This window comes from Thalassophryne amazonica, chromosome 1 (genome assembly GCF_902500255.1).
Source record: "Thalassophryne amazonica chromosome 1, fThaAma1.1, whole genome shotgun sequence".
NCBI classification, from domain to species: Eukaryota; Metazoa; Chordata; class Actinopteri; order Batrachoidiformes; family Batrachoididae; genus Thalassophryne; species Thalassophryne amazonica.
The window spans coordinates 128,756,374-128,778,982 of NC_047103.1; the positions used below are offsets into that span (position 1 = coordinate 128,756,374).

Here is a 22,609-nt window from a genome sequence, read left to right on the forward strand (position 1 = left end):
TCCTTCTGGTGACTCAACCATGCAGCCCATTTTTCTTCAAGTGCATCCTTATTGTGCATCTTGAAAACAGCCACACCACTTTTTTTTCAGAGTCCTGCATTTCAGCTGAGGTTATTTGTGGATTTTCTTTGCATACTGAACAATTTTTCTGGCAGTTGTTACTGAACCTTTGTTGGTCTACCTAACATGGTTTGGTTTACCATCATTTTCCACTTCTTGATTAGAGTTGAACACTGCTGATTGGCATTCTTAGGTCACTGGATATCCTTTTATATAACTTTCCCTGTTTATTCAGTTCAATTACCTTTTCCCACAGATCCTTTGACAATTCATTTTGCTTTCCCCATGACTCAGAAACCAGAAACGTCAGTGCAGCACTGGATAAAAGATGCAAGGGTCTGTCAGGAGCCCAGAACTTACTGACCTTTATACACACACACTGATTACAAGCAAACAGATCACAGGTGAGAATGGTTACCTTTTGTAGCCATTCAACCCGTTTGTGTTAACTTGTGTGCATCAGGCCAAAATCACCAGGGTATGTAAACTTTTGTCAGGGTCATTTGATTACTTTCTGTTGTCATTATGATATAAAAGAGTAAACACAGTTGTTTGAGAATAAATGGCTTCACACAACCATTAACCATGAGTGAAACAAGGGTTTTTGTGTTATCATTCATATTCTCTGAGAATGGCCAAAAAATGAAAATTCTGCCAACTTAAGAGCACAACTGTACGTGCACAAACAGTGGTCTCATGTTGAGAAAATGCTCTGCTTGTTGTATGTTGTGATAAAGTTGATGTGATAATCCTAAATTTGAGCCTTAATCTGTGCATTCTACATGAAATCCTGCCAAACCAACTTATTTGGTAAACTTCTCCACATTTACCAAGCTGCAGATGTCAGCAAAGATGTCTGTACAATAAAACAATACCAACAAAGATGTTGGTGGGGAGGGCATGCTTAAAAAGGAGACATGCTCATTGAGAGGGGTATTTTGAGTAGATGCAAGTTACACACGAATGTTCATAGTGCATATGTTTGTGGGGAAAGCTATAAATCTATGTGCAGAAATGCAGTAGATGTAATGAATTGGGTGAATAATGTCCATAATTGTAAGGAGTTGCATCAATGCCAAACAGCTCTCTAAATAAACCCCAAATAAGCAGACAACAGCATGTTTATGTCAAAATCAGTTGATTGGACATGAATTTGGAAAGGCACACACCTGTCACAGATACGAGGTCCCACAGTTAACAGTGCATGTCAGAGCACAAACCAAGCATGAAGTCAAAGGAATTGTCTACGGCCTGCAAGTGTAAACAGGCTCACAAGCAGACCAGAAACACGCTAAGAAAGGCTGAAAAAACAATTTTCAGCCAACGATCCTGCAACAGTGTGTAGAGGTCTTCAGCATGCCACCAACTACAGGAGACCATCCTCCAACCTGTTGAGAACCCCCGGCTGGCTGAGGAGCTGAACATGTTTATTCCAGTTTTGAAAAGGGATCCTCTACAACCCCTTACCTACGCCAACGACAATAGACTACGTGCTCCCCTGTACAACCTCTCTCCCCTCCCTCTGCAACACCACGTAGGTGGAAGTATGACAGCACTTTTGCAAACAAAAGATCAAAAAAAGCTCCAGGACCTGACGGGGTCTCCCCCTCCATGTCTGAGAGCATGTGCTGATGTGCTGACCAGCTGGCTCCCATCTTCACCCGGATCTTCACAGGTCGCTGGAGCTGTACGAGTCCCCTCCTGCTTCAAAAGCTCCATTTATTATCCCAGTCTCAAGTAACCCTCCACAACAGACTAAAATGACTGCAGGCCCGTCGCCCTGACATCTGTAGTCATGAAGTGTTTTGAAACGGCTGGTGTTGAGCCACCTGAAGGACATCACAGGACCCCTGCTGACCCCTGCAGTTTGCCTGCTGGGAAAATGGGTCAGTTGAGGATGCAGTCACATGGGACTGCTTTACATCCTGCAGCACAGACTCTGCAGAGATGTACGTGGGGATCCTGTTTGTGGTTTTCAGTTTGGCGTTCACACCATCATCCCCAACATTCTCCACAAAAATTCTCCAGCCTCTCTGTGCCAGATCCCACCTGTTAGTGGATCAACGAACTTCTTGATGGACAGGACACAGCAGGTGAGACTGGAGAGCATCACATCCAGCACACGGACAATCAGCACTGGCACCACTCAGTGGGAAGTGTGTTCTTTCCAATGCTCTTCTCCCTCTATACAAATGACTGCACGTTGGGGAACCCCATTGTTAAACAACTGAAGTTTGCAGACGACACCACCATCATTGGACTCATCCAGGATGATGATGATGTTGTGTGGGCCGCTGAAGAGGAGGTACTGCTGGCCCACCACCACCAGATGGCGCCCTGCTTGGAGTGCGGGCTTCAAGCACGAGAGGGCGTCGGAGCAACGGAGAGTGACAGCTGTCACTCATCATCTGCACCAGCTGTCACTCATCTTCCACATCACCATAAAAGCCGGACTACAACTCCACCTCCCCGCCGAGAAATCAGCAACCAAGAGGTAATCTGTCTCTATTGTGATTTCTCTGCTGAACTGAACTCTTCTTTGCAGCCGTTTGCCCTGTGGTGTCCTTATCGGAGTTGGAGTAAGGGCGTGACCGCGACGACTTTGCATCATGCTCCATAACAGATAAGTGGTTACACAGGAGCTGCACGAGTGTGTGATTGGAGGTGGAGGTGCTCCCTCCTTAAAGAACATTATCTGTGAGTGGACTACTGAGTGTGCGGACTCACACTCACCTGGATTTTCTCTGTTCTCTGCCAGCAGTACCGGGGTCGACAGCCGAAGGCAGAGGCCACCTGGGGACTCGGGACTTGGCGGCTCCGGTGTTCTTCAGGCCCGTTGGTGGTGGAAGCTGTGTGGGAATCAGCTCTTCTCTCGCCAGAGGTCTTCTATCTTCGAGCCTGCCCACACGTCACCTGGTGTATAATTGGCAATCCATATTTCTGTCTGTATTCCGTTGTGTGTTTCCACAACATTAAATTGTTACACGTTGGCTTATCCATTGTCCGTTCCTTAGCGCCCCCTGTTGTGGGTCCGTGTCACGACACATTCCCAACAGATGCATGATGATTTACCCTCTTTAAGAGTTTGATAATCCTCTCCTTTGTTCAATTGACATCTCTCGCGTTGGAGCCATGATTCATGTCAGTCCACTTGGTGCAACAGCTCTCCAAGGTGTGTTCATTCCTTTTTAGATGCAGACTAATGAGCAATGTGATTTCATGCAGGTGTTAGTTTTGGGGATGAAAATTTACAGGGTGATTCCATAATTTATTCCTCAGAATTGAGTGAGTCCATATTTTTTTCCCTCTGCTTGGTCTAAAAAAGTACCGTTACTGACTGCCACAATTATTTTTCCTGATTTCTTATAGTGTTTCTTAAGCCAGAAAGTTGCGATTTGAAATGGACTTTAGTTTTGTGTCATGTCTGTGATCTGCTTTTTCTACAAAATTAAACAACTGAATGAACATCCTCCGAGGCCGGTGATTCCATAATTTTGCCAGGGGTTGTAAGTTGTTAACTTCAGGGCAGGAGATGTGGTATCGTAGATATTATTGTGGGTGATGTGAGACCAAGGAAATTCAGTAGATTACTTTTTGGGAAACTCAGTTCAGGAGTGAACATTAATCATTTATGAAGATGCAATACTGTTACTATAACACAGCCAGACAGGTAGCTAACATAAACATTATATTTTGTTGACACGTAGGCCTAATTTATTCCAATGTACAACCCCACTTCCAGTGAAGTTGGGAGGTTGTGTGAAATGTGAATAAAACAGAATACAATGATTTACAAATCCTCTTCAACCTATATTCAATTGAATACTCCACAAAGATGAGATATTTAATGTTCAAACAGATAAACTTTATTGTTTTTGTGCAAATATTTGCTCATTTTGAAATGGATGCCTGCCTAGTGAGTGTCATGATTGGGTATAAAACAGTGTTGTATAAAGTACTGGAAAATCACACTTAAGTAAAAGTACAGATACCCACTAAATGACTAAATGACTTTGGTAGAAATTCAAGTCACCGATTGAAATGCTACTAAAGTAAAAGTCTTAAAGTATCTAGTATTTATTGTACTTAAGTATGACAAGTAATGTACAACTAAATGTACTCAAGTATTGAAAGTAAAACTACAAGTAAATGTTAATAATCAAAAATGAACTTATTTTTTATATTACAAAGTTTATCTAGGCTTGTAAATGACTGGTAGTATTAGTCAAAATACTGAAAATTGTGCACATCACACAAAAACACATCAAAAACAAGGTTTCAAAACCTAAACGAGAGTAGGCTACTCACTAGGTGTTCACAGGAAACAGTTATTTATTTCTATATGTATTTATTTATTTTCATTGTTACATGGTTTTATCTTTTCTGTTGTGTTTTATTTCATTAGGTTCTTTTTGTCTCATTCTCTAATATTGTATTGTAACATTGTTAGTCTGTTATTATTGACTATTATTGTCTATTATGTAGACTTTTATTGTTGTTGCTATTATTATTAATATATGAATAAAAATAAATTAAAAAAATTACAATTTGACTCTTTAATGACAATGAACACTGAGCCATTAATTATACAGAACGAAGTGGCTACGGGTATGTACATCGGTATCTTCTGCGAGACTGCTAAAGGTACGGACCAAGGTTCACTGAGTGGACGTACATGACACCAGTGGGAAATACACATGTGGAACAAGAGGTGAAGCTCTTAACAGACACAGATATTTTACATCCACTAATGCTTCAGCTGAAGCATTAACTAGCGACAGCTTCAGAGAACTCGCTCCCCTTCCCAGGATGACTCGCTCCAATATCTAGGACGACCCGCTCCGCTTTGCGAGTGGAGCGGGTCGTCCAGAAAACCGGAGCGAGTCGGCCAGCGCGGGTCGGCAGTGGAGCGGGTCGACCAGACACCGACCAGAAACCCAGCTGACTGTGCTGTTTCTTTTTTCTCCCTTGTTTCAGAAGCCATAACTGGCAACTGTCTTCTAGTGTTAGCGGAGGTTATCCCGTAAGCTCGCCGTTGTGCTGATAATCATTCGAGTACATTTGTTTAATGAAGCTGCTGCAAATTACGAAATTCATCAAATGTAAATTAGAAATTAATCAAAATATCGACGTAAATTGCGAAGGTGTTTACTTCTTTCATCATCCATCCACCTCAAGTTCCAAGTGCTGTTTTCTAAGCAAGGCGGAAAGAATTGTACGTGACACCGGACCTTTAGCCGCATATGGTACGGGTACGGACATATTTGCCATTCTGATTGGTTGGTAAGACACCCTCCGTATCTTTAGAATGGTCTCTGTAGATACGGGTCCGTACCCGTAGCCCCTGCCTATACAGAAAACAAATCAACACAAACGTACTGATGCGAGCAGCTTAATGCTTAATGCTGCTAAGTTTAACACACTGAAAATGCCATAGACATACTAACACGTTAGCATCGGTCCCGTTTTGAAGTTATAAAATACATCTATCAACTGTTTCAGAAGACCATAACAGGTCAGTTTAACAAAAAAATATTAAATATTACTCACAGACATATGCTCTTCAGGGTTTTAGCGGGGAAAAATTAGGATAAAGCGAAATAAAACAATGAATCCACAAATCATAGATCAAAGCACTGCTTTGATCTGCGAATCACTGCTTCGCTGCAGAAAAGTTAATTACAGACCCGGTGCAAGACTGTAATCAATGTAGAGAAATTATCATTTCCTGACAAACAAGTGCGGAACTGCATAAAAGCCTACCGGACATGCCTGACAAATTGGCCTGACTTCGTTGCAGTCACTAGTAATCAGTGGTGTCTCTGGGTGAAAACACGACTTTTTTCGTGTGTGTGTGTGTGTTTTGTAACGAGCAACGGCATGGCACATTGAAAATGTATCGGAGTAGAAGTATGCAATTAAGGTTGGAAATGTAGTGAAGTAAAAGTGAAAGTAGGCTGAATTAAAAAACTCAAGTAAAGTACAAAGTCTCCCAAAACGTACTTAAGTACAGTAGTGAAGTATTTTTACTTTGTTACTGTACAACACTGGTATAAAAGGAGCATCCCGAAAAGTCTCAGTTGTTCACAAGCAAAGATGGGGCAAGGATCACCACTTTGTGAACAACTGTGAAAAAATAATCCAGCAGTTTAAGAACAATGTTTCTCAACGCTCAGTTGCAAGGAATTTAGAGATTCCATCATCTACAGTCCATAATATAATCAGAAGATTCAGAGAATCTCGAGAACTTTCTACATGTAAGTGGCAAGGCCAAAAACCAACAGTGAATGCCTTGACCTTCGATCCCTCAGGTGGCACTGCATTAAAAACTGAGTTTATCAGTTTGAACATTAAATATCTTGTCTTTGTGGTGTATTCAACTGAATAGAGGTTGAAGAGGATTTGCAAATCATTGTATTCTTTTTTATTTACATTTTACACAATGTCCCAACTTCAATGGAATTGGGGTTGTAAATATATATATATTTTTAATCAAATGTTGTGGTATATTTTGGCATAAAACATCATTTTGATTTTGTTCCCAAAAAGATTGCGGGTACTAGACTGACTTGGCTGCAGTCCAGAACTGTCACCCATTGAAAATATGTGGCGCATTATGAAGCACAAAATACAACAACGGAGACCCCGGACTGTTGAACAACTGAAGAAAGAATTCCACCTACAACGCTTCAACAATTAGTGTTCTCAGTTCCCAAATGCTTATTGAATGTTGTTAGAAGGAAAGTGTTGTGTGTTGGGGGGGGCGTGGCTGGCTGTGTTGGTGTTCTTTCTTTTCTTTGCTCTCCAGGTGGCATGAGGGCTGATTTGTCTGTGGAGAAAGTGCTGGCTGAAGAGTCCTCACCCTTATTAGCGTCATGTGGAACACCTGTGGCAGGGGCTCACGTGCGGCCTTGAAGACTTGCAGCTGAAGCAGATAACTGGATGGCGTTCTGCATATAAGTCATGTGTGATTTGAGCAGAACTGCCGGGAACTCGACCTTGTGACGTTCGTTTATGAGACGCTGAGGACCGCGCCTGGGTTTGACATATCGAGCCCGTGAAGCAGGGAAGGGTGAGGATACATGCTGTCAGCACACGCTAAAGGTAATTAAGTGATTAAGTAATTGTTGATAGTATCTTGGTGTTTTGTTACACAGTAAACTGAGATTGTGAAGAGAATTGTGCAGCTTGCTTCTCACTGCGGTGGCGTGCAGGATAAGTGATCCTCCACTTGTTGTGAGAGGCTGCTCATTTGCATAAAGTTAAAAAGAAACATTGACCTGAGTGTGTTGCTCATAGCGTGTGTTATGCGAAAGATAGAGTTGTATCTGCTGACTCACCTCACCTTCTCTTTGTTTCACAGAGAATCGGTTCGTCGTGTCCACCTGGGGGGTGTTTGGGGGTGGTAGTGAGTCCAGGAGCGCCGGGCTTTAATCCTTGCGGGCGCTGGAGAACGTGCCACTTATCACTCCACCAGAGGGACGCTTTTTATGTTTTACATTTATAAGCACAGGTGAAAAATAAATTGTTTCTGTTGGGAGCCGCCTTCTGGTTATTTTTACCGCTGGGTTCTGTCAGACGCAGGTCCGCTCCTCAACCCGCGTCGACACATAACAGAAAGGTCATGTAACACAGTGGTAAACATACCACTGTCCCAGCTTTTTTGAAACGTGTTGCAGGCATCCATTTCAAAATGAGCAAATATTTGCACAAAAACAATAAAAGTTTATCAGTTTGAACATTAAATATCTTGTCTTTGTGGTGTATTCAATTGAATATAGGTTGAAGAGGATTTCCAAAGCATTGTATTCTGTCTTATTTACATTTCACACAACATCCCAACTTCATTGGAATTGGGGTTGTAAATGATCACTTACCACTGTCCTGTTTTTTCTTTTCTTCCTTCTGGCTTCCTGACAGATAACTCTGCTTCATGATTGCTAAAGTTTTATATTTTGCCGTTAGTACCCATTAAGATGAGCTCCACTGCGCAACTGAGCTACACATCTCCCTCTACCCCAGGCCTTTACACCCCACCCATTAGAGGTGGGCGGATCGATCCTAATATCGATAATATCGATACCAATGCTGGTATTGATATTGAACGATCCTTGTGTAAAAAGATCGATACTCAAGCTTTTTTTCTCTCCTGCACGCACTGACTGCTGCCCACGCAGATTCACCAAAGTCTACTCTCTGTCTGTAAGAGCAGCGCCATGCTGTGTCACACAACACGGAGCAGCGCACCCTTGTATTGTGGTTTGTCAGCCCTCTACCTCAGGAAACTTTGTTTTAAGTTGTGTTGAGTGATATTTTTTTAAACAAAAATGTTGACTGTGATAATAAAGTATTTTCTTGTCACATACAATGTTTGGCAAAATTCTATCCTAGGTCTTTTGGATCCTTTGGATCTATGAAGCTTAAATATGAAAAAGTATTGGTATCGATATCGGCGATACTGGGCCTGTATTTACTTGGTATCGGATCAATACCAAAATTCCCGGTATCGCCTACCTCTACCACCCATAGAGTCAATTTACGTCACGTGGTTGGTTACTGCGGGAGGGGCCCCCTTGAGGGGGATTCCGATAACAGTGTCGCTGCACTTTCCTGCACTGACTGTCCTACATTGATGTTCGGGTCCAAGGCTTTGTGTGAGGTCAGTTGCTCCGATTACATTAGAGAAACCTGGTCTTGCTACAAATTGCGCTGTAATGTTGGAATGTGATGTATCTGGATGACATTCGGATGATGTCATTGTAGCCGTATGTTGATTAAAATGAATTTCAGATTGTTGATGTTTGTGATAAGAATGAACCAGTGACTGTGCTCAACTGCCATAACAGATATAATCTCGCCTTGAAAATTTTTAAGGGGGATAGCGACCCCTGCTGATCTTGAAGTGCCATGACTGAAATAAACTTTGTCTCCCCATGTGACTGAGACCAAAATACGTCTTAATTTTTAGAATGTGTGTTCTCTTTACAGAATAAGAAAAAGCTTTTCCTTTTTGTTAAATCTCTTAGGCCCCTTGCATTAACAGATAAAAGAGAAATGTAATTTTAAAATTGGAACAAAGAACAAGATTGAATGATCTGAAATTAACAGATTATAGTGTTCATAAATTAGTATAGTAGTAGTACATTCTCTTTGGCTGAGATTACTCCATAGAGTTATATTATAGAAAGGCCATTCTATAATATAACTCTTCTGGTATGTTCCCCAAGGGGATCCACGGGTGCTAGATTGGGTAGTGTTTATAAAATAGGTAGCTGGCATTTTTCAAATGCGGTGATAAATTATGCAAAGTTTCTATAATGACTTGAAATGGTGTGTGAGTCCAGAATGTTTTTAGAACCTCAGACCTCAACTGCAACAGTTTTCATTTCTTGTTAATTACATAATTTTTAAATGTTAATTTACTGTCTTAATGTATTAATAAATTGTTTAGGTTCTTGTTATCATATACACACTATAATTATTTTATTATTTTATTTTATTATTACTTCTATTTTGTTGTTTAATTTTTACATAGACTACAATGGAAATAAGTGTTTTCACTTTCTTCAGCATTCATATCTTTTTAATTTATTTGCAATTATATGTACTTACATTGAACTTACTAAATAAAATCATATACACATGACACTTTTAACATATAGATGATTTACTGCCCCATGCTGGAATGGCGTGTGCGTGCAGGATGTAATTATCAATGTCCATTATTCAGTGTTGTTAGCTAATATCTGTAGTTTATCTAAAAATATTAATCCTATCAACATCCAGAAATATTAATGCTATCAACATCTAAAAATATTAGACCTATCAACATTCCATTTTGGCAGTGTTCATCCTTGACTCAAAATACATAAGCATACCAAACGGCAAATGTCAGCTCTCCCCAGTTTGTCTGTGATCGAAGTTATACACATGCACTTTTTGTCTTTTCTGTATTCTGCTACAAGCATGTGCTTTTATTTTTACACACCTACAATTAGAGATGTGGCAGAGAAGACATGCGGGCCAAAATCAGGTTTAATGTGAATAAATTCTGATCTTATCTCTTAATGATACTGCTTCCCTGGACTCATTCAGGAATACTTTGTCTGAACACGGTTTAAATCAAATCCGAGTTATTTTTGAAACCAGCTCTCAGCCCTTTCTGCACACAGAAAGGGTAAACTCAGTACAGGCTCCTTTGGCGCATGCGCAGATAGCCAATATAGAGGGTTTTCAATCACGTGACCAATTTGCTGCAGGACGGGTGCCGTCTCCATTCTGGATTACAAGGAGGCTGGCGCGTGATAGAAAAAATGACTTGACCGATACGTCACATGAAACCCTCTATACAAACCTGGTACGGGGGTAATCTTAATACGAGGATAGAAGGGTCATGTTTCGCGGTTTGGTAGATCTGGGTTGTAGTACCTTTTCTTTGAGGACATTACTGGGGCATGGAGCCTCCCCAAAGGAGAGAGCGAATTTGATGGTTTGTTTTTTAAAAAACTGTGGCTTGTATTGGAAAATATAGGGTTGTTGTGTCTATCTCATTGACATTTAATAGGTGTTCTGTGTCTTATGACCTGAGGGGGGCAGCAATGCACTGACCGTGTCTAGCCTGCCGACAACCAAGAAGAAGAAGAAGAAGAAGAAGAAGCAGAATCTTAGTACGAGACACCGGGCCAGTAGGAGGCAGTAGTGAGCAGATTTTGACTGAAAGGAGGAAAGTAGTTTCACTTTGTGTCAAGACAGAGATCAGTGGTGTCAAGAACGTATAACTGAGTTTTAAGTACACATGTGGTGAGTGTGTGTTCAACAACAGGTATCGTTTCTTTATTATGTGTTTGATATAATGGCCGAGCTTGTTGAGACAGTTTCAGACTCTTTCGGCTGTGTGCTCCAGCTCCGCCTGTAATGTGTTATTTTTTTCATGAAATGTTTTTTGTGTTTCTGTGGGTTCCGAACAGCAGCATTTTGTACTCTGTGTCGGTTCTGTCTTCATCAAATGGCAAAGAAAAGTTTAAGGTCGCCGCCGCTGCTGCTGCCTCTGGTCTGCTGTCTGTGTGTCAACGTCGCAGTTTCTGGTAATTTACAGCTACTTACTGCGTAGTTAACATTTAAAATGTTTATGAGACGACTCCCTCAATAAGTCTTCTTTTTCCGCCGTTAATAAACACGGACGTTCTGAAATTGGTGCCGCTTGTTGTAAATTTCACTCGGCCACACCCTTAAAATCAGCATGTACTTTGAGTTATTCAACTAAACCCCGTGTTAGTGTACATTTACATTAAAAAATACACAGTGCGAGTGTAATTAAAGAGCTCAGTAGAAACCAAACTAATTCGCAAAAGCCAATCTGTAATCGTACAGTTCAAACTGGATGAAGTGACGCCTGCTGTGTGTCATCAGTTGAATTCCAGTAAGAGCTGATTTTCGTCCTTTGACATTATGTATTTTTTTTTCACAGGATTCAAGTCGTAAATACAGCAAAGTCATCGGACCAATATTTTTTGAAAGATCAGTAATTTTTGTTTTGAATTCAAACCTGTTTATGTCGCACTTCCATAATAAGAGCCTTTATTTCAAAATAAAAGTCTGTGAGGTTGCTGCAGACCTGACAGAATTAATCAGTCTGTCCATCCTTGAACAAACCCAGAATTAACATGTTCACACTCAGGACAAAACAATAGACTTCTGTCTCAGTATTGTCTCACACAGGCCCCAAGAAAGAAAAAAAAATCATCTAATGTGTACAGTGCAAATATAAAACTTCATTTATTTGTAATTTCTTTGCATGGGATATCGTACCGGTTACACAGCTTCAGAAAAGCTTACTGAGGACAAAAATTAATTTTAGAAAGTTGAACACAACTAAAAACAGATTAAACCTTCAGTAAAGACTTTCATAAAAGCTAAGACAAGTGTTTCTCCATGTAATGTGGAGTTGCGTCAGAAAGGGCATCCGGTGTAAAAGTTGTGCCAATTCAACATGCAGATCCACCTCGGATTTGCTGTGGTGACCCCGAGTGCAAACAAGGGAGCAGCCGAAAGGGACTTAATACTTAAAAATGTAGCATAACTGTAAACAGGTTTTCTCTAAAAGTCAGATGTCCTCTGTATATAGTACATATGACCACATCTAGAACCTGTGGTTCCCCACGGGTCAACATCCTAGTGTGTTATATCCCTATTGGTTGACTTGCCTTTATCTCACAACATCTGTCAGCTAATTCATTACAGCTACACATGACAAAAGATGTAAAAAATTAACATAAAAATTTAAACAACAAAAAAATTTCTGTAAACCTCTTTCAAGCTGGGTTTGAAGTTGGTGCTGCAAAAACTTTCACACACACACACACACACTTCATAATTTATTTTGCTTCTTGAGGTTGTCATGTACACATGTCCTACAGTCTGTGCACGCCACATAGCTGCTGACACTGAGCCACAGGAAGAGTCAGTACTGGTCACTTGTCAGTGATTAGCAATGCACAAGGCAACCAGGTAATTTGAAGAGCCACTAAGGATATAACGGAGGCAATGGCACAAATTTAGCAAAGCACTTAAGACAGGTATCGTGAACTGTTAAAATAATTCAACGTGTTATTTCATGTTAGCAACATATGTAAATTGTGATACTTCTTAACCTTATCATGAACATTACTATTATTTTGTTTGAGGTAGCCAATCTAGGCTGACGTCAGCCTATGTTAGCTGTCTCATTATGTTTGTTAACTGTGGTAGTTCTCAAAAAGTAACCATAACAGCAAGGAGACAATTGAGGGAAGCCACAAAGACTTAAATTGGACAATGGTAAATACAGTTTAAAAGTTCTGATAGGCCTCATTTAAAGAGCACTTCTATTTAAATACATTTAAAAAAAAAAATTTTTTTACAGTGGTATTGAATTTGGTGTAGAGAATTGTGTAATTTCACTGGTATACCAAATTTTTAATATCAAGACAACCCTCGGACAAAAATGAACATAATTAGTGCAGTGATTTAGAATGCACATGTCATCATGGGTTAACCAGCTATGTACACTGAACAAAAATATATAATGAGGCAAATAAGTATTTTCATCCACTGTCGATTTAGCATGTTTTTCCACATACAAAGAATGGAGAGGTCTGTAATTTTTATTGTAGGCATACTTCAACTATGAGAGACAGAGTTTAAAAAGAAAATTCAGAAAATCCCTTTGTATGATTTTTAAATAATTAATTTGCATTTTATTTCATGAAATAATTATTTGATACAATAGAAAAACAGACATTAATATTTGGTACAGAAACCTTTGTTTGCAATTACAGAGGTCAGATGTTTCCTGTAGTTCTTGACCAAGTTTGCACACTGCAGCAGGGATTTTCATCCACTCCTCCATGCTGATCTTCTCCAGATCGTTCAGGTTTGGAGTTTCAGCTCCCTCCAAAGATTTTCTATTGAGTTCAGGTATGGAGACTGTCGAGACCACTCCAGGACCTTGAAATGCTTCTTACGGAGCCCCTCCTTTATTGTCCTGGCTGTGTGTTTGGGGTCATTGTCAGGCTGGAAGACCCAGCCACGACCCATCTTCAATGGTCTTACTGAGGGAAGGAGGTTGTTTGCCAAAATCTTGCAAAACATGACCCCATCCATCCTACCTTCAATATGGTGTAGTCATCCTGTCCCCTTTGCAGAAAAGCACCCCCCCCAAAATAATGTTTCCACCCCATGCTTCACGGTTGGGACGGTGTTCTTAGGGTTATTCTCATCCTTCAAACACAGCAAGTGCAGTTGATACCAAAAAGCTCTATTTTGGTCTCATCTGACCACATGATCTTCTCCCATGCCTCCTCTGGATCATCCAAATGGTCACTGGTGGATTTAAATTTCATCAGTGATTACACCCCCCCCCCGTTGTTAGCTATTCATATACTAAATCTATAGCTGGTAAAGTTTTTAATTTCAAACAAAGACTTTGAATTAGGTACTACAAACCTTAGCTGTGATTGTGACTCGTCTAATTTCAAATACGAGCTAACAGGACATATAATAACCGGTAATCTCAGAATAATTGAGAACAGGAATCTTAGAAAATTACTTAGTAAAGGACCATCATTTAGAGAACAAAATAATATTAACTGGGACACAAACCTCATAATAGTTAAAAAAAAAAAAAAAAAAAAAAAAAAAAAGCCATTAAGGATTACAAAAAAACGTTGGGCTAAAAAAGAAAAAGTAGATACTAGAACATTGGATGAATGGGAAGGTCAAGTATTAGAAACAGTTCAAATTAAGATAGATAGACTTAGGAAAAAAGGAAAAATCCATATAAAAAAACATGTACTGTCAGACAAGGTTTGCTTAGAATACCTAAATAACTTTCAGACATTTTGTTTTAGTACCAGCAGATAAAGCCAGCAACAATATCCTAATGGTTTGCAAAAAATATTACTTAGATGTAGTTTTAAAGGAACTCAACACTAGTGATGGGACTAACCCACAAACATATATGTCTTATAATAGTCACACAGAAGATATTGTTACAAAACACCAAGAATTTATGGCTAAATATAACATTAAAATTGCTAACGATATGAAACAATTACTATCCTTCTACTGACTTCCAAAAATGCATAAAAATCCAATAGGTAGTAGATTTATAGCGGCCTCTAATGCATGTACTACTAAACCATTATCCCAACTACTAACCTCTAGCCTTAAATTAGTTACAAAACATTTCAAACAATACTGTGAATGCATAGCTCGTAACACTGGAGTTAATTGTTTTTGGATTATCAGTAATGCTACAGAGGTTTTAAATAAACTAAAAAAGTTAAACAAAACTAAAGTAGCTACATATTTTGATAGTTTTGATATTTCCACCCTGTATACTAACATCCGACATGACCAACTTATATATAGTATCAGTGAACTAGTCAGGGAAGCTTTTAGAATTTGAGGTTCTAAATATATCGATATTAGAAATGATAGCACAACATATTGGTCTTACACTACATCAACACGTTATCATAATATAACTGAGGAAAATATGATTGAGCATATAGAATTTGTTGTAGACAATATCTATATGGAGGTTGGCAACAGAATTTTCAAACAATAGGGATATCTATGGGAACAGATTGTGCTCCACTTTTAACTAACCTTTTCCTTTTTTATTATGAATATAAATTTATGAAAGATAAACTTAAAACTAATAGCAAGTCAGCAAAAACCTTTAATAATACCTTCTGTTACATTGATGACCTACTTACTTTAAATAACCCTAATTTTGAGAATGAAATTAAAAATATTTATCCATCAGAATTAGAACTAAAAAAGACTACAGAAAACAATAAAAAAAAAAACTCTCATACTTAGATATAGAGTTGAGCATTATAGATAGTTTAGAACAGCCGCTTTCGATAAACGGGATGATTTTAACTTTCATATTGTGAAATTTCCTTGTATGAGTAGTAACATACCGAGTAAACCTACATACGGTGTTTACACCTCTGTTAGTCAGAATTGGTCACATCTGTGTTAATTATCAAAGTTTTTCCACTAGACACCATAAACTTACTAGTAGATTAGTTAAACAAGGGTTTCTGTATAACAAATTGGTTTTTCAGTTCAAAAGATTTTTTTAATAGACATCAAGAAATAATATCTACGTTTGGGGGTCCCATTAAAAAACATGTAGAAGATGGAATTTCCTCTACCTAGATTAGCTAACCATAACCTAACAAATAGGGTAAACCTTAGATAAAACCTATAACATATTATATCTGAGCCTTTGTTTATATAGTTATACTGCTACAATTATAGCATAGCCTCTGTTGGCTCCTTCCGTCTCGAGAGACAATGGTCTGTGTGCACCTAGTTTGGACGACTTATTTTCCTTTGTTGCCTCTTCTCTTCGTTGCAAGTTCTTCTTTGTAGCTCAGCATGTTTTATTCCAGTTAATATGGCATGACGCCAAGTGTCCCGGTTGGATGCGAGCTGTTCCCAGGTCTCCCAGTCTATTCCAGCAGATTTCATATCTCTTTCTCTTTTACAGACATCCTTGAACCTGAGGTGTGGTCTGCCAATAATACATCTCCCCTCTGCCAGTTCTCCGTATAGGAGGTCTTTGGGGATTCTGCCTTCAGCCATTCTGTTCATGTGTCCCAACCATTTCAGTCTCCGTTTAGATAGCATTGTATGTATGCTAACAGACTTGGCCTTCTCTAGCACTTTGTTTGTGACTCTGTCCTGCCACTTTATGTTCAGGATGCGTCTGAGGCACCGTAGGTGAAAACTGTTGAGGCGATGTTCTTGTGATGCATATGTGGCCCAGGTTTCACTGCCGTAGAGTAAGGTGCTCAGTATGCATCCCTCATAGATACGGATCTTGGTGTTTATTGTGAGTTTGGAGTTTGTCCATGCTCGCTTAGTTAGTCTAGCCATGGTGGCCGTGGCTCTCGCAATGCGAGTGTTCACCTCCAAGTCTAGAGATGCGTTGGAGGTTACTGTTGAGCCAAGATAGGTAAAGCTGTCTACAACTTCTACTGGTGCTCCATCAATCAGTATGGTAGGTGATGTAACAACTCCTTGACAGAGGATTTGAGTTTTCTTGATACTGATGGTGAGTCCAAACTCCTTGCAGGCTAAAGAGAACCTGTCCATCAAGATCTGCAGGTCCTGCTTGCTGTGTGTCACAAGGGCAGAATCGTCGGCAAATTGCAGCTCACGTATCAAAACACGATGTACTCTAGTCTTGGCCCTAAGTATGGCTAAGTTGAACATCTTGCCATCAGACCTTGTGTGTAGGTAGATGCCTTCAGGGCAGTCATGGAAGGCATGATGTAGTACACATGAGAAAAATATTCCAAAGAGAGTTGGGGCTAGGACACAGCCCTGTTTAACACCGCTGGTGATGGTGAATGGTTTGGATCTACTTCCATCAGCTATAATGGTGCATTGCTGATTCTCGTGAAATGATTGCAGAGCACTAAGGAGCTTTGGTGGGCATCCTATCCTGTCTAAGATCCTGAAGAGGCCTCCCCTACTGACAAGGTCAAAGGCCTTGGTCAGATCGACAAATGCTATGTAGAGGGGTCTGTGCTGCTCCCTGCACTTGTCGAAGGGAGAAGATCATGTCAATTGTTGAGCGGTCGGCTCTAAAGCCACACTGAGATTCTGGGTAGACTCGAGCTGCGAGCTTTTGAAGTCGAGAGAGTGCTACTCTGGCAAATGCTTTTCCTGCAGTGACTAGCAGTGATATCCCTCGGTAGTAGTCACAGCAGCTGCGGTCACCCTTGTTTTTGTACAGATTGATGCAGTTTGAGTCCCGCATTTCCTGTGGTACTGAACCTTCCCTCCAGCACTGCTTGAGAAGGTTAGTCAGTGGTTCTAACAGGACTGAGGATCCACACTTTATGACTTCTGGTGGAATGCCATCGCTACCTGCAGCTTTGCCACTGGCCAGCTGCTTGAGGGCCTTGTTGAGCTCCTCTTCGGTTGGCTCGTAGTCTAGGTCTTCCAGTGTAGGCGGTTGCGGTATGGAATTGATGGCTTGCTCTGTGACATAATAATTAATAGCCTATTAGCTGTTAATTATTTAATAAGCTGCCTCACCCTCATTCACCTTCACCTTTAATATTATTATATTTAAGTAAATATTGGAGGAGTGGGGTACTATTAGTTATACCTAACAGCTAACATTAGCTTATCTAGCCGGCCTTAGCAACGTTCATCGTAGCTTACAAAATAGTTGGTTCTTTTGTGTTTGATAACCCACATTAATTCATACTTTTGCCCACATTTATTTTATATGTATTTGTTGATACCGTTACTGTAGGTTTAACTACACTATTATACTTTATACACTAATTACCATTTTTGTTTATTGTGTTAGCTTGCTGGGTACGGTTGGCTTATTCACGGCTAATTTAGCTCTTCTATTATAACTAGCTTATTTTCGCCATTTACAATTTTATTTTACATGGTGTAGATTTTAATGATTCATCAGTTTATGTGTTCCTTTAAAGATATCAATATATACTACCTAAGTTCTTAGGTTTCCATTTGATAGCATAATGATTATACTTTTTATTTTCCTGTAGTATGCTAACAGAGTTACTTTAGATGGATACCAGTACACTCACACACTCATCGCTTCTGCTTCTATAGTTTAGCCTACTAACTATATTTGATTTTACTACTAGTCTACATACTAAAGTACCTATACTACAATCTTCTCCTGTGATGTCTTATCCTTCTTAGTTCTTATTATTTATTATATTATATATATATATATATATATATATATACCTTTTTCTTGAGCTGCTTGGGTGGGTAGGGAGAGTTCCCATGGGATAAAAAAGCTTTTTAACCTACCATCCCTGGTTCTCAAGACCAGGCACCTAAGTGACTCTACTCTACTCTTTTCTGCTCTCCTATTTTACTCTTCCATTTTAGATATTTAGATATACCTTTGTATACTGGCATAGTTCCACTTTAGAATTGGAATATAATATATAACGTATACCTTACTGAATTTTCATGTGCTGGCTTGAGCAGGGGGACCTTGCATGCCCTGCAGTTTTTTAAACCATGACAGCGTAGCGTGTTATTAATGTAATCTTTGCAACTGTGGGGAGATGATGGTCTTGTGGTTAAAGCGTTGGGCTTGAGACCAGACTGTCCTCGGTTCAAATCCCAGCCCGACCGGAAAATCACTAAGGGCCCTTGGGTAAGGTCCTTAATCCCCTAGTTGCTCCCTGTGTGTAGTGAGTACCTTTTGTGGCAGCACCCTCACATTGGGGTGAATGTGAGGCATTAGTGTGTAAAGAGCTTTGAGAGTCTGATGCAGATGGAAAAGCACTATATAATACAGTCCATTTACCTGCTGTCTTCAGGTCATTGACCATGTCCTCCCATGTAGTTCTGGGCTTTCTCAGAATCATCCTTACCTCACGAGGCCAGATCTTGCATGGAACCCCAGACCGAGGAAGATTGACAGTCATCTTGTGTTTTTCTATTTTCTAATATTTGTGCCAACAGTTTTTTGCCTTAAGCTGCTTGCCTGTTGTCCTGTAGCCCATCCCAGCCTTCTACAATTTTGTCCCTTGTGTCCTTAGACAGCTCTTTGGTCTTGGTCATGGTGGATAGGTTGGAGTGTGATTGAGTGTGTCGACAGGTATCTTTTATACAGGTAATGAGTTCAAACAGGTGCCATTAATATAGGCAGGGGTGGCCAAGTTCGGTCCTTGAGAGCCACATTCCTGACACTCTCAGTTGTCTCCCTGCTCCAACACACCTGGAGTTCCCAAGCCAGCCGAGAGATGTAATCCCTCCAGCGTGTCCTGGGTCTTCCCCGGGGCCTCCTCCCAGTGCGACGTGCCCGGAACACCTCTCCAGCGAGGCATCCAGGGGGCATCCGGAAAAGATGCCCGAGCCACTTCAACTGACTCCTTTCGACGTTGAGGAGCAGCGGCTCGACTTCGAGCTCCTCCCGAGTGACTGAGCTCCTCACCCTATCTCTAAGGGAGCGCCCAGTCACCCTGCGGCGGAAACTCATCTCGGCCGCTTGTACTCGCGATCTCATTCTTTCGGTCATGAGCCAAATCTCATGACCATAGGTGAGGATCGGAACATAGATCGATCGGTAAATCGAGAGCTTTGCCCCCCTACTCAGCTCTCTCTTCACCACGACGGCCCGATACAGCGACCGCATCACTGCAGATGCTGCACCGATCCGTCTATCGATCTCACGCTCCATCCGTCCCTCACTCGTGAACAAGACTCCGAGATACTTAAACTCCTCCACTTGAGGCAAGGATACTCCACCGAGAGGGCAAAGCACCTTTTTCCGGTCGAGAACCATGACCTCGGATTTGGAGGTGCTGATTTTCATCCCGGATGCTTCACACTCGGCCGCAAACCGCCCCAGTGCACGCTGAAGGTCCTGATTTGACGAAGCCAACAGAACCACATCGTCCGCAAACAGCAGAGACAAGATTCTGTGGTTCCCAAACCAGACCCCCTCTACACCCTGGCTGCGCCTAGAAATACTGGCCATAAAAATAATGAACAGAACCGGTGACAAAGGGCACCCCTGGCGGAGGCCAACGTGCACTGGAAACAGGTTTGACTTACTGCCGGCAATGCGAACCAAGCTCCTGCTGCGGTCGTACAGGGACCGGATGGCCCTTAGCAAAGGACCCCGTACTCCCGGAGCACTCCCCACAGGGCGCCCCGAGGGACATGGTCGAACGCCTTCTCCAGATCCACAAAACACATGTGGACTGGTTGGGCGAACTCTCATGAACCCTCGAGCACCCGATGGAGCGTGTAGAGCTGGTCCAGTGTGCCGCGACCAGGACGAAAACCACACTGCTCCTCCTGAATCCGAGGTTCGACCATCGGTCGAATTCTCCTCTCCAGTACTCTGCAATAGACCTTACCGGGGAGGCTGAGGAGTGTGATCCCCCTATAGTTGGAACACACCCTCCGGTCCCCCTTCTTAAACAGTGGGACCACCACCCTGGTCTGCCAATCCAGAGGCACTGTCCCCGATTGCCACGCGATGTTGCAGAGGCGTGTCAGCCAAGACAGCCCCACAACATCCAGAGACTTAAGGTACTCGGGACGGATTTCATCCACCCCAGGGGCCTTGCCACCGAGGAGCTTTCTAACCACCTCGGTGACTTCGGCCTGGGTAATGGATGAGTCCGCCTCTGAGCCCCCAGTCTCTGCTTCCTCTTTGGAAGACGTGACGATGGGATTGAGGAGATCCTCGAAGTACTCCTTCCACCGCCCGACAGCATCCCCAGTCAGGGTCAGATTAATTATATAAAAATCATACAATGTGATTTTCTGATTTTTTTTTTTTTAGATTCTGTCTCTCACAGTTGAAGTGTACCTATGATAAAAATTACAGACCTCTCCATTCTTTGTAGGTGGGAAAACTCATCAGTGGATCAAAAATTTATTTACCTCACTGTAAATGCAACACTTTTGTTTTTCCTCCCATTTTTCATGAGTTGATCTCAAAGATCTAAAACTTTTTCTATATACACAAAGTACCAGTTTCTCTCAAATACTGTTCACAAATCTGTCTAAATCTGTTAGTGAGCACTTCTCCTTTGCTGAGATAATCCATCCCACCTCACACGTGTGGCATAACAAGAGGCTGATTAGACAGCATCATTATTGCACAGGTGTGCCTTAGGCTGGCCTCAATAAAAGGCCACTCAGAAATGGTCAGTTTTATCACACAGCAGAAATGCAACAGATGAGGCAAGTTCTGAGGGAGCGTGCAATTGGCATGCAGACTGCAGGAATGTCCACCAGAGCTGTTGCTTGTGAATAGAATGTTCATTTCTCTACCATAAGCTGTCTCCAAAGACGTTTCAGAGAATTTGGCAGTACATCCAACCGGCCTCACAACTTAGCATGTTCACCTCCAAGATCGTCTGAGACCAGCCACCTAAACAGCTGCTGCAACAATCGGTTTACAGGACCAAAGAATTTCTGCACAAAATGCCAGAAACCATCTCAGGGGCCCTTGTGTGCTTGCTCGTCATCCTCATCTGGGTCTTGACCTGACTGCAGTTTGTCGTTGCAACCGAGTGGGCAAATGCTCCCATTTGATGGCGTCTGGCTGCTGATCAACTCTGTGCGATGTGTTGCACTGTGTGAGGCAAATGGTGGTCACACCAGATACTGACTGGTTTGATGATTCTCCATAGACCCCCCCCCCACCACCAATAAAGCAGAAGTGCACATTTCAGAGTGGCCTTTTATTGTGGCCAGCCTAAGGCACACCTGTGCAATAATCATGCTGTCTAAGCAGCATCTTGATATGTCACACCTCTGAAATGGTATGGATTGTCTCGGCAAAGGAGAAGTGCTCACAAACATACAGGGATGAGATTTTTCCGCGGATTTCCGCGGATTTGACAGTCCTGGGGGTCGATTTTGTGAAACATCCAAATCCGTTGAGAAAATTTTAGGGGGGGGGGTAAGAATGCAAAAAAAGAAAAATTAATGCCAGGAGTACCTTTGTTTAATAAAATTGTCATCTATTCAGAACACTGAGTGGTCTTTGTTTGTTATCGCCGACGCAGCAAGTTCGATCAGTCCGTCAGTCAGCCAAACGCGGAAGTAACGCTGTGTTGATCAGTGACCAGTATGAAGTAGGTGCACAATGAGCATGAAGTGTAACGGAGCTAACTGTGTAGTCTTTCAACTAACAATATTCGGTAGTTTTCCCTCCAACAGATCATAAAAACCGAGACGGTATCGAAGCTATTACTTACGCACGTTTTCATTGGTTATTACAAAGCTTATGACCAATCAGCGCAAAGGTTATATATGCGTTTCTCCCGCCCTTACATGTATGTTTGTTGACAAGTGTGCCATGCTGAAAGTGGAGAATGCTGAAAATCAAGTAAGTCTAGTTATGAAAAAATATTTTGGTCACAAAAATACACATGTACAGTAAATGGTCTTAGTAAGGGTTTACAGTTTGAATTATAGATATGAACACCTGGCATTTATAGTAGCTGTTAATATC

General features: G+C 41.3%; 1 protein-coding gene across 3 annotated transcripts in view; it reads left to right on the top strand.

Moving 5' to 3' along the window:
- Nucleotides 1–10,765: 10,765 nt before the first annotated feature.
- Nucleotides 10,766–22,609, top strand: part of LOC117514064 (carcinoembryonic antigen-related cell adhesion molecule 21-like) — a 28,122-nt gene continuing 16,278 nt past the window's right edge. The window contains exons 1-2 of one of the 3 annotated variants that reach the window (XM_034174366.1): nt 10,766–10,860; nt 11,028–11,144. In XM_034174366.1, the coding sequence (XP_034030257.1) occupies nt 11,066–11,144 (79 nt within the window). In that variant the 5' untranslated portion in view covers nt 10,766–10,860; nt 11,028–11,065. Of the gene's footprint in view, nt 10,861–10,969; nt 11,145–22,609 lie in introns of those variants that run through there. The other 2 variants (XM_034174372.1, XM_034174362.1) reach the window with 2 other exon arrangements.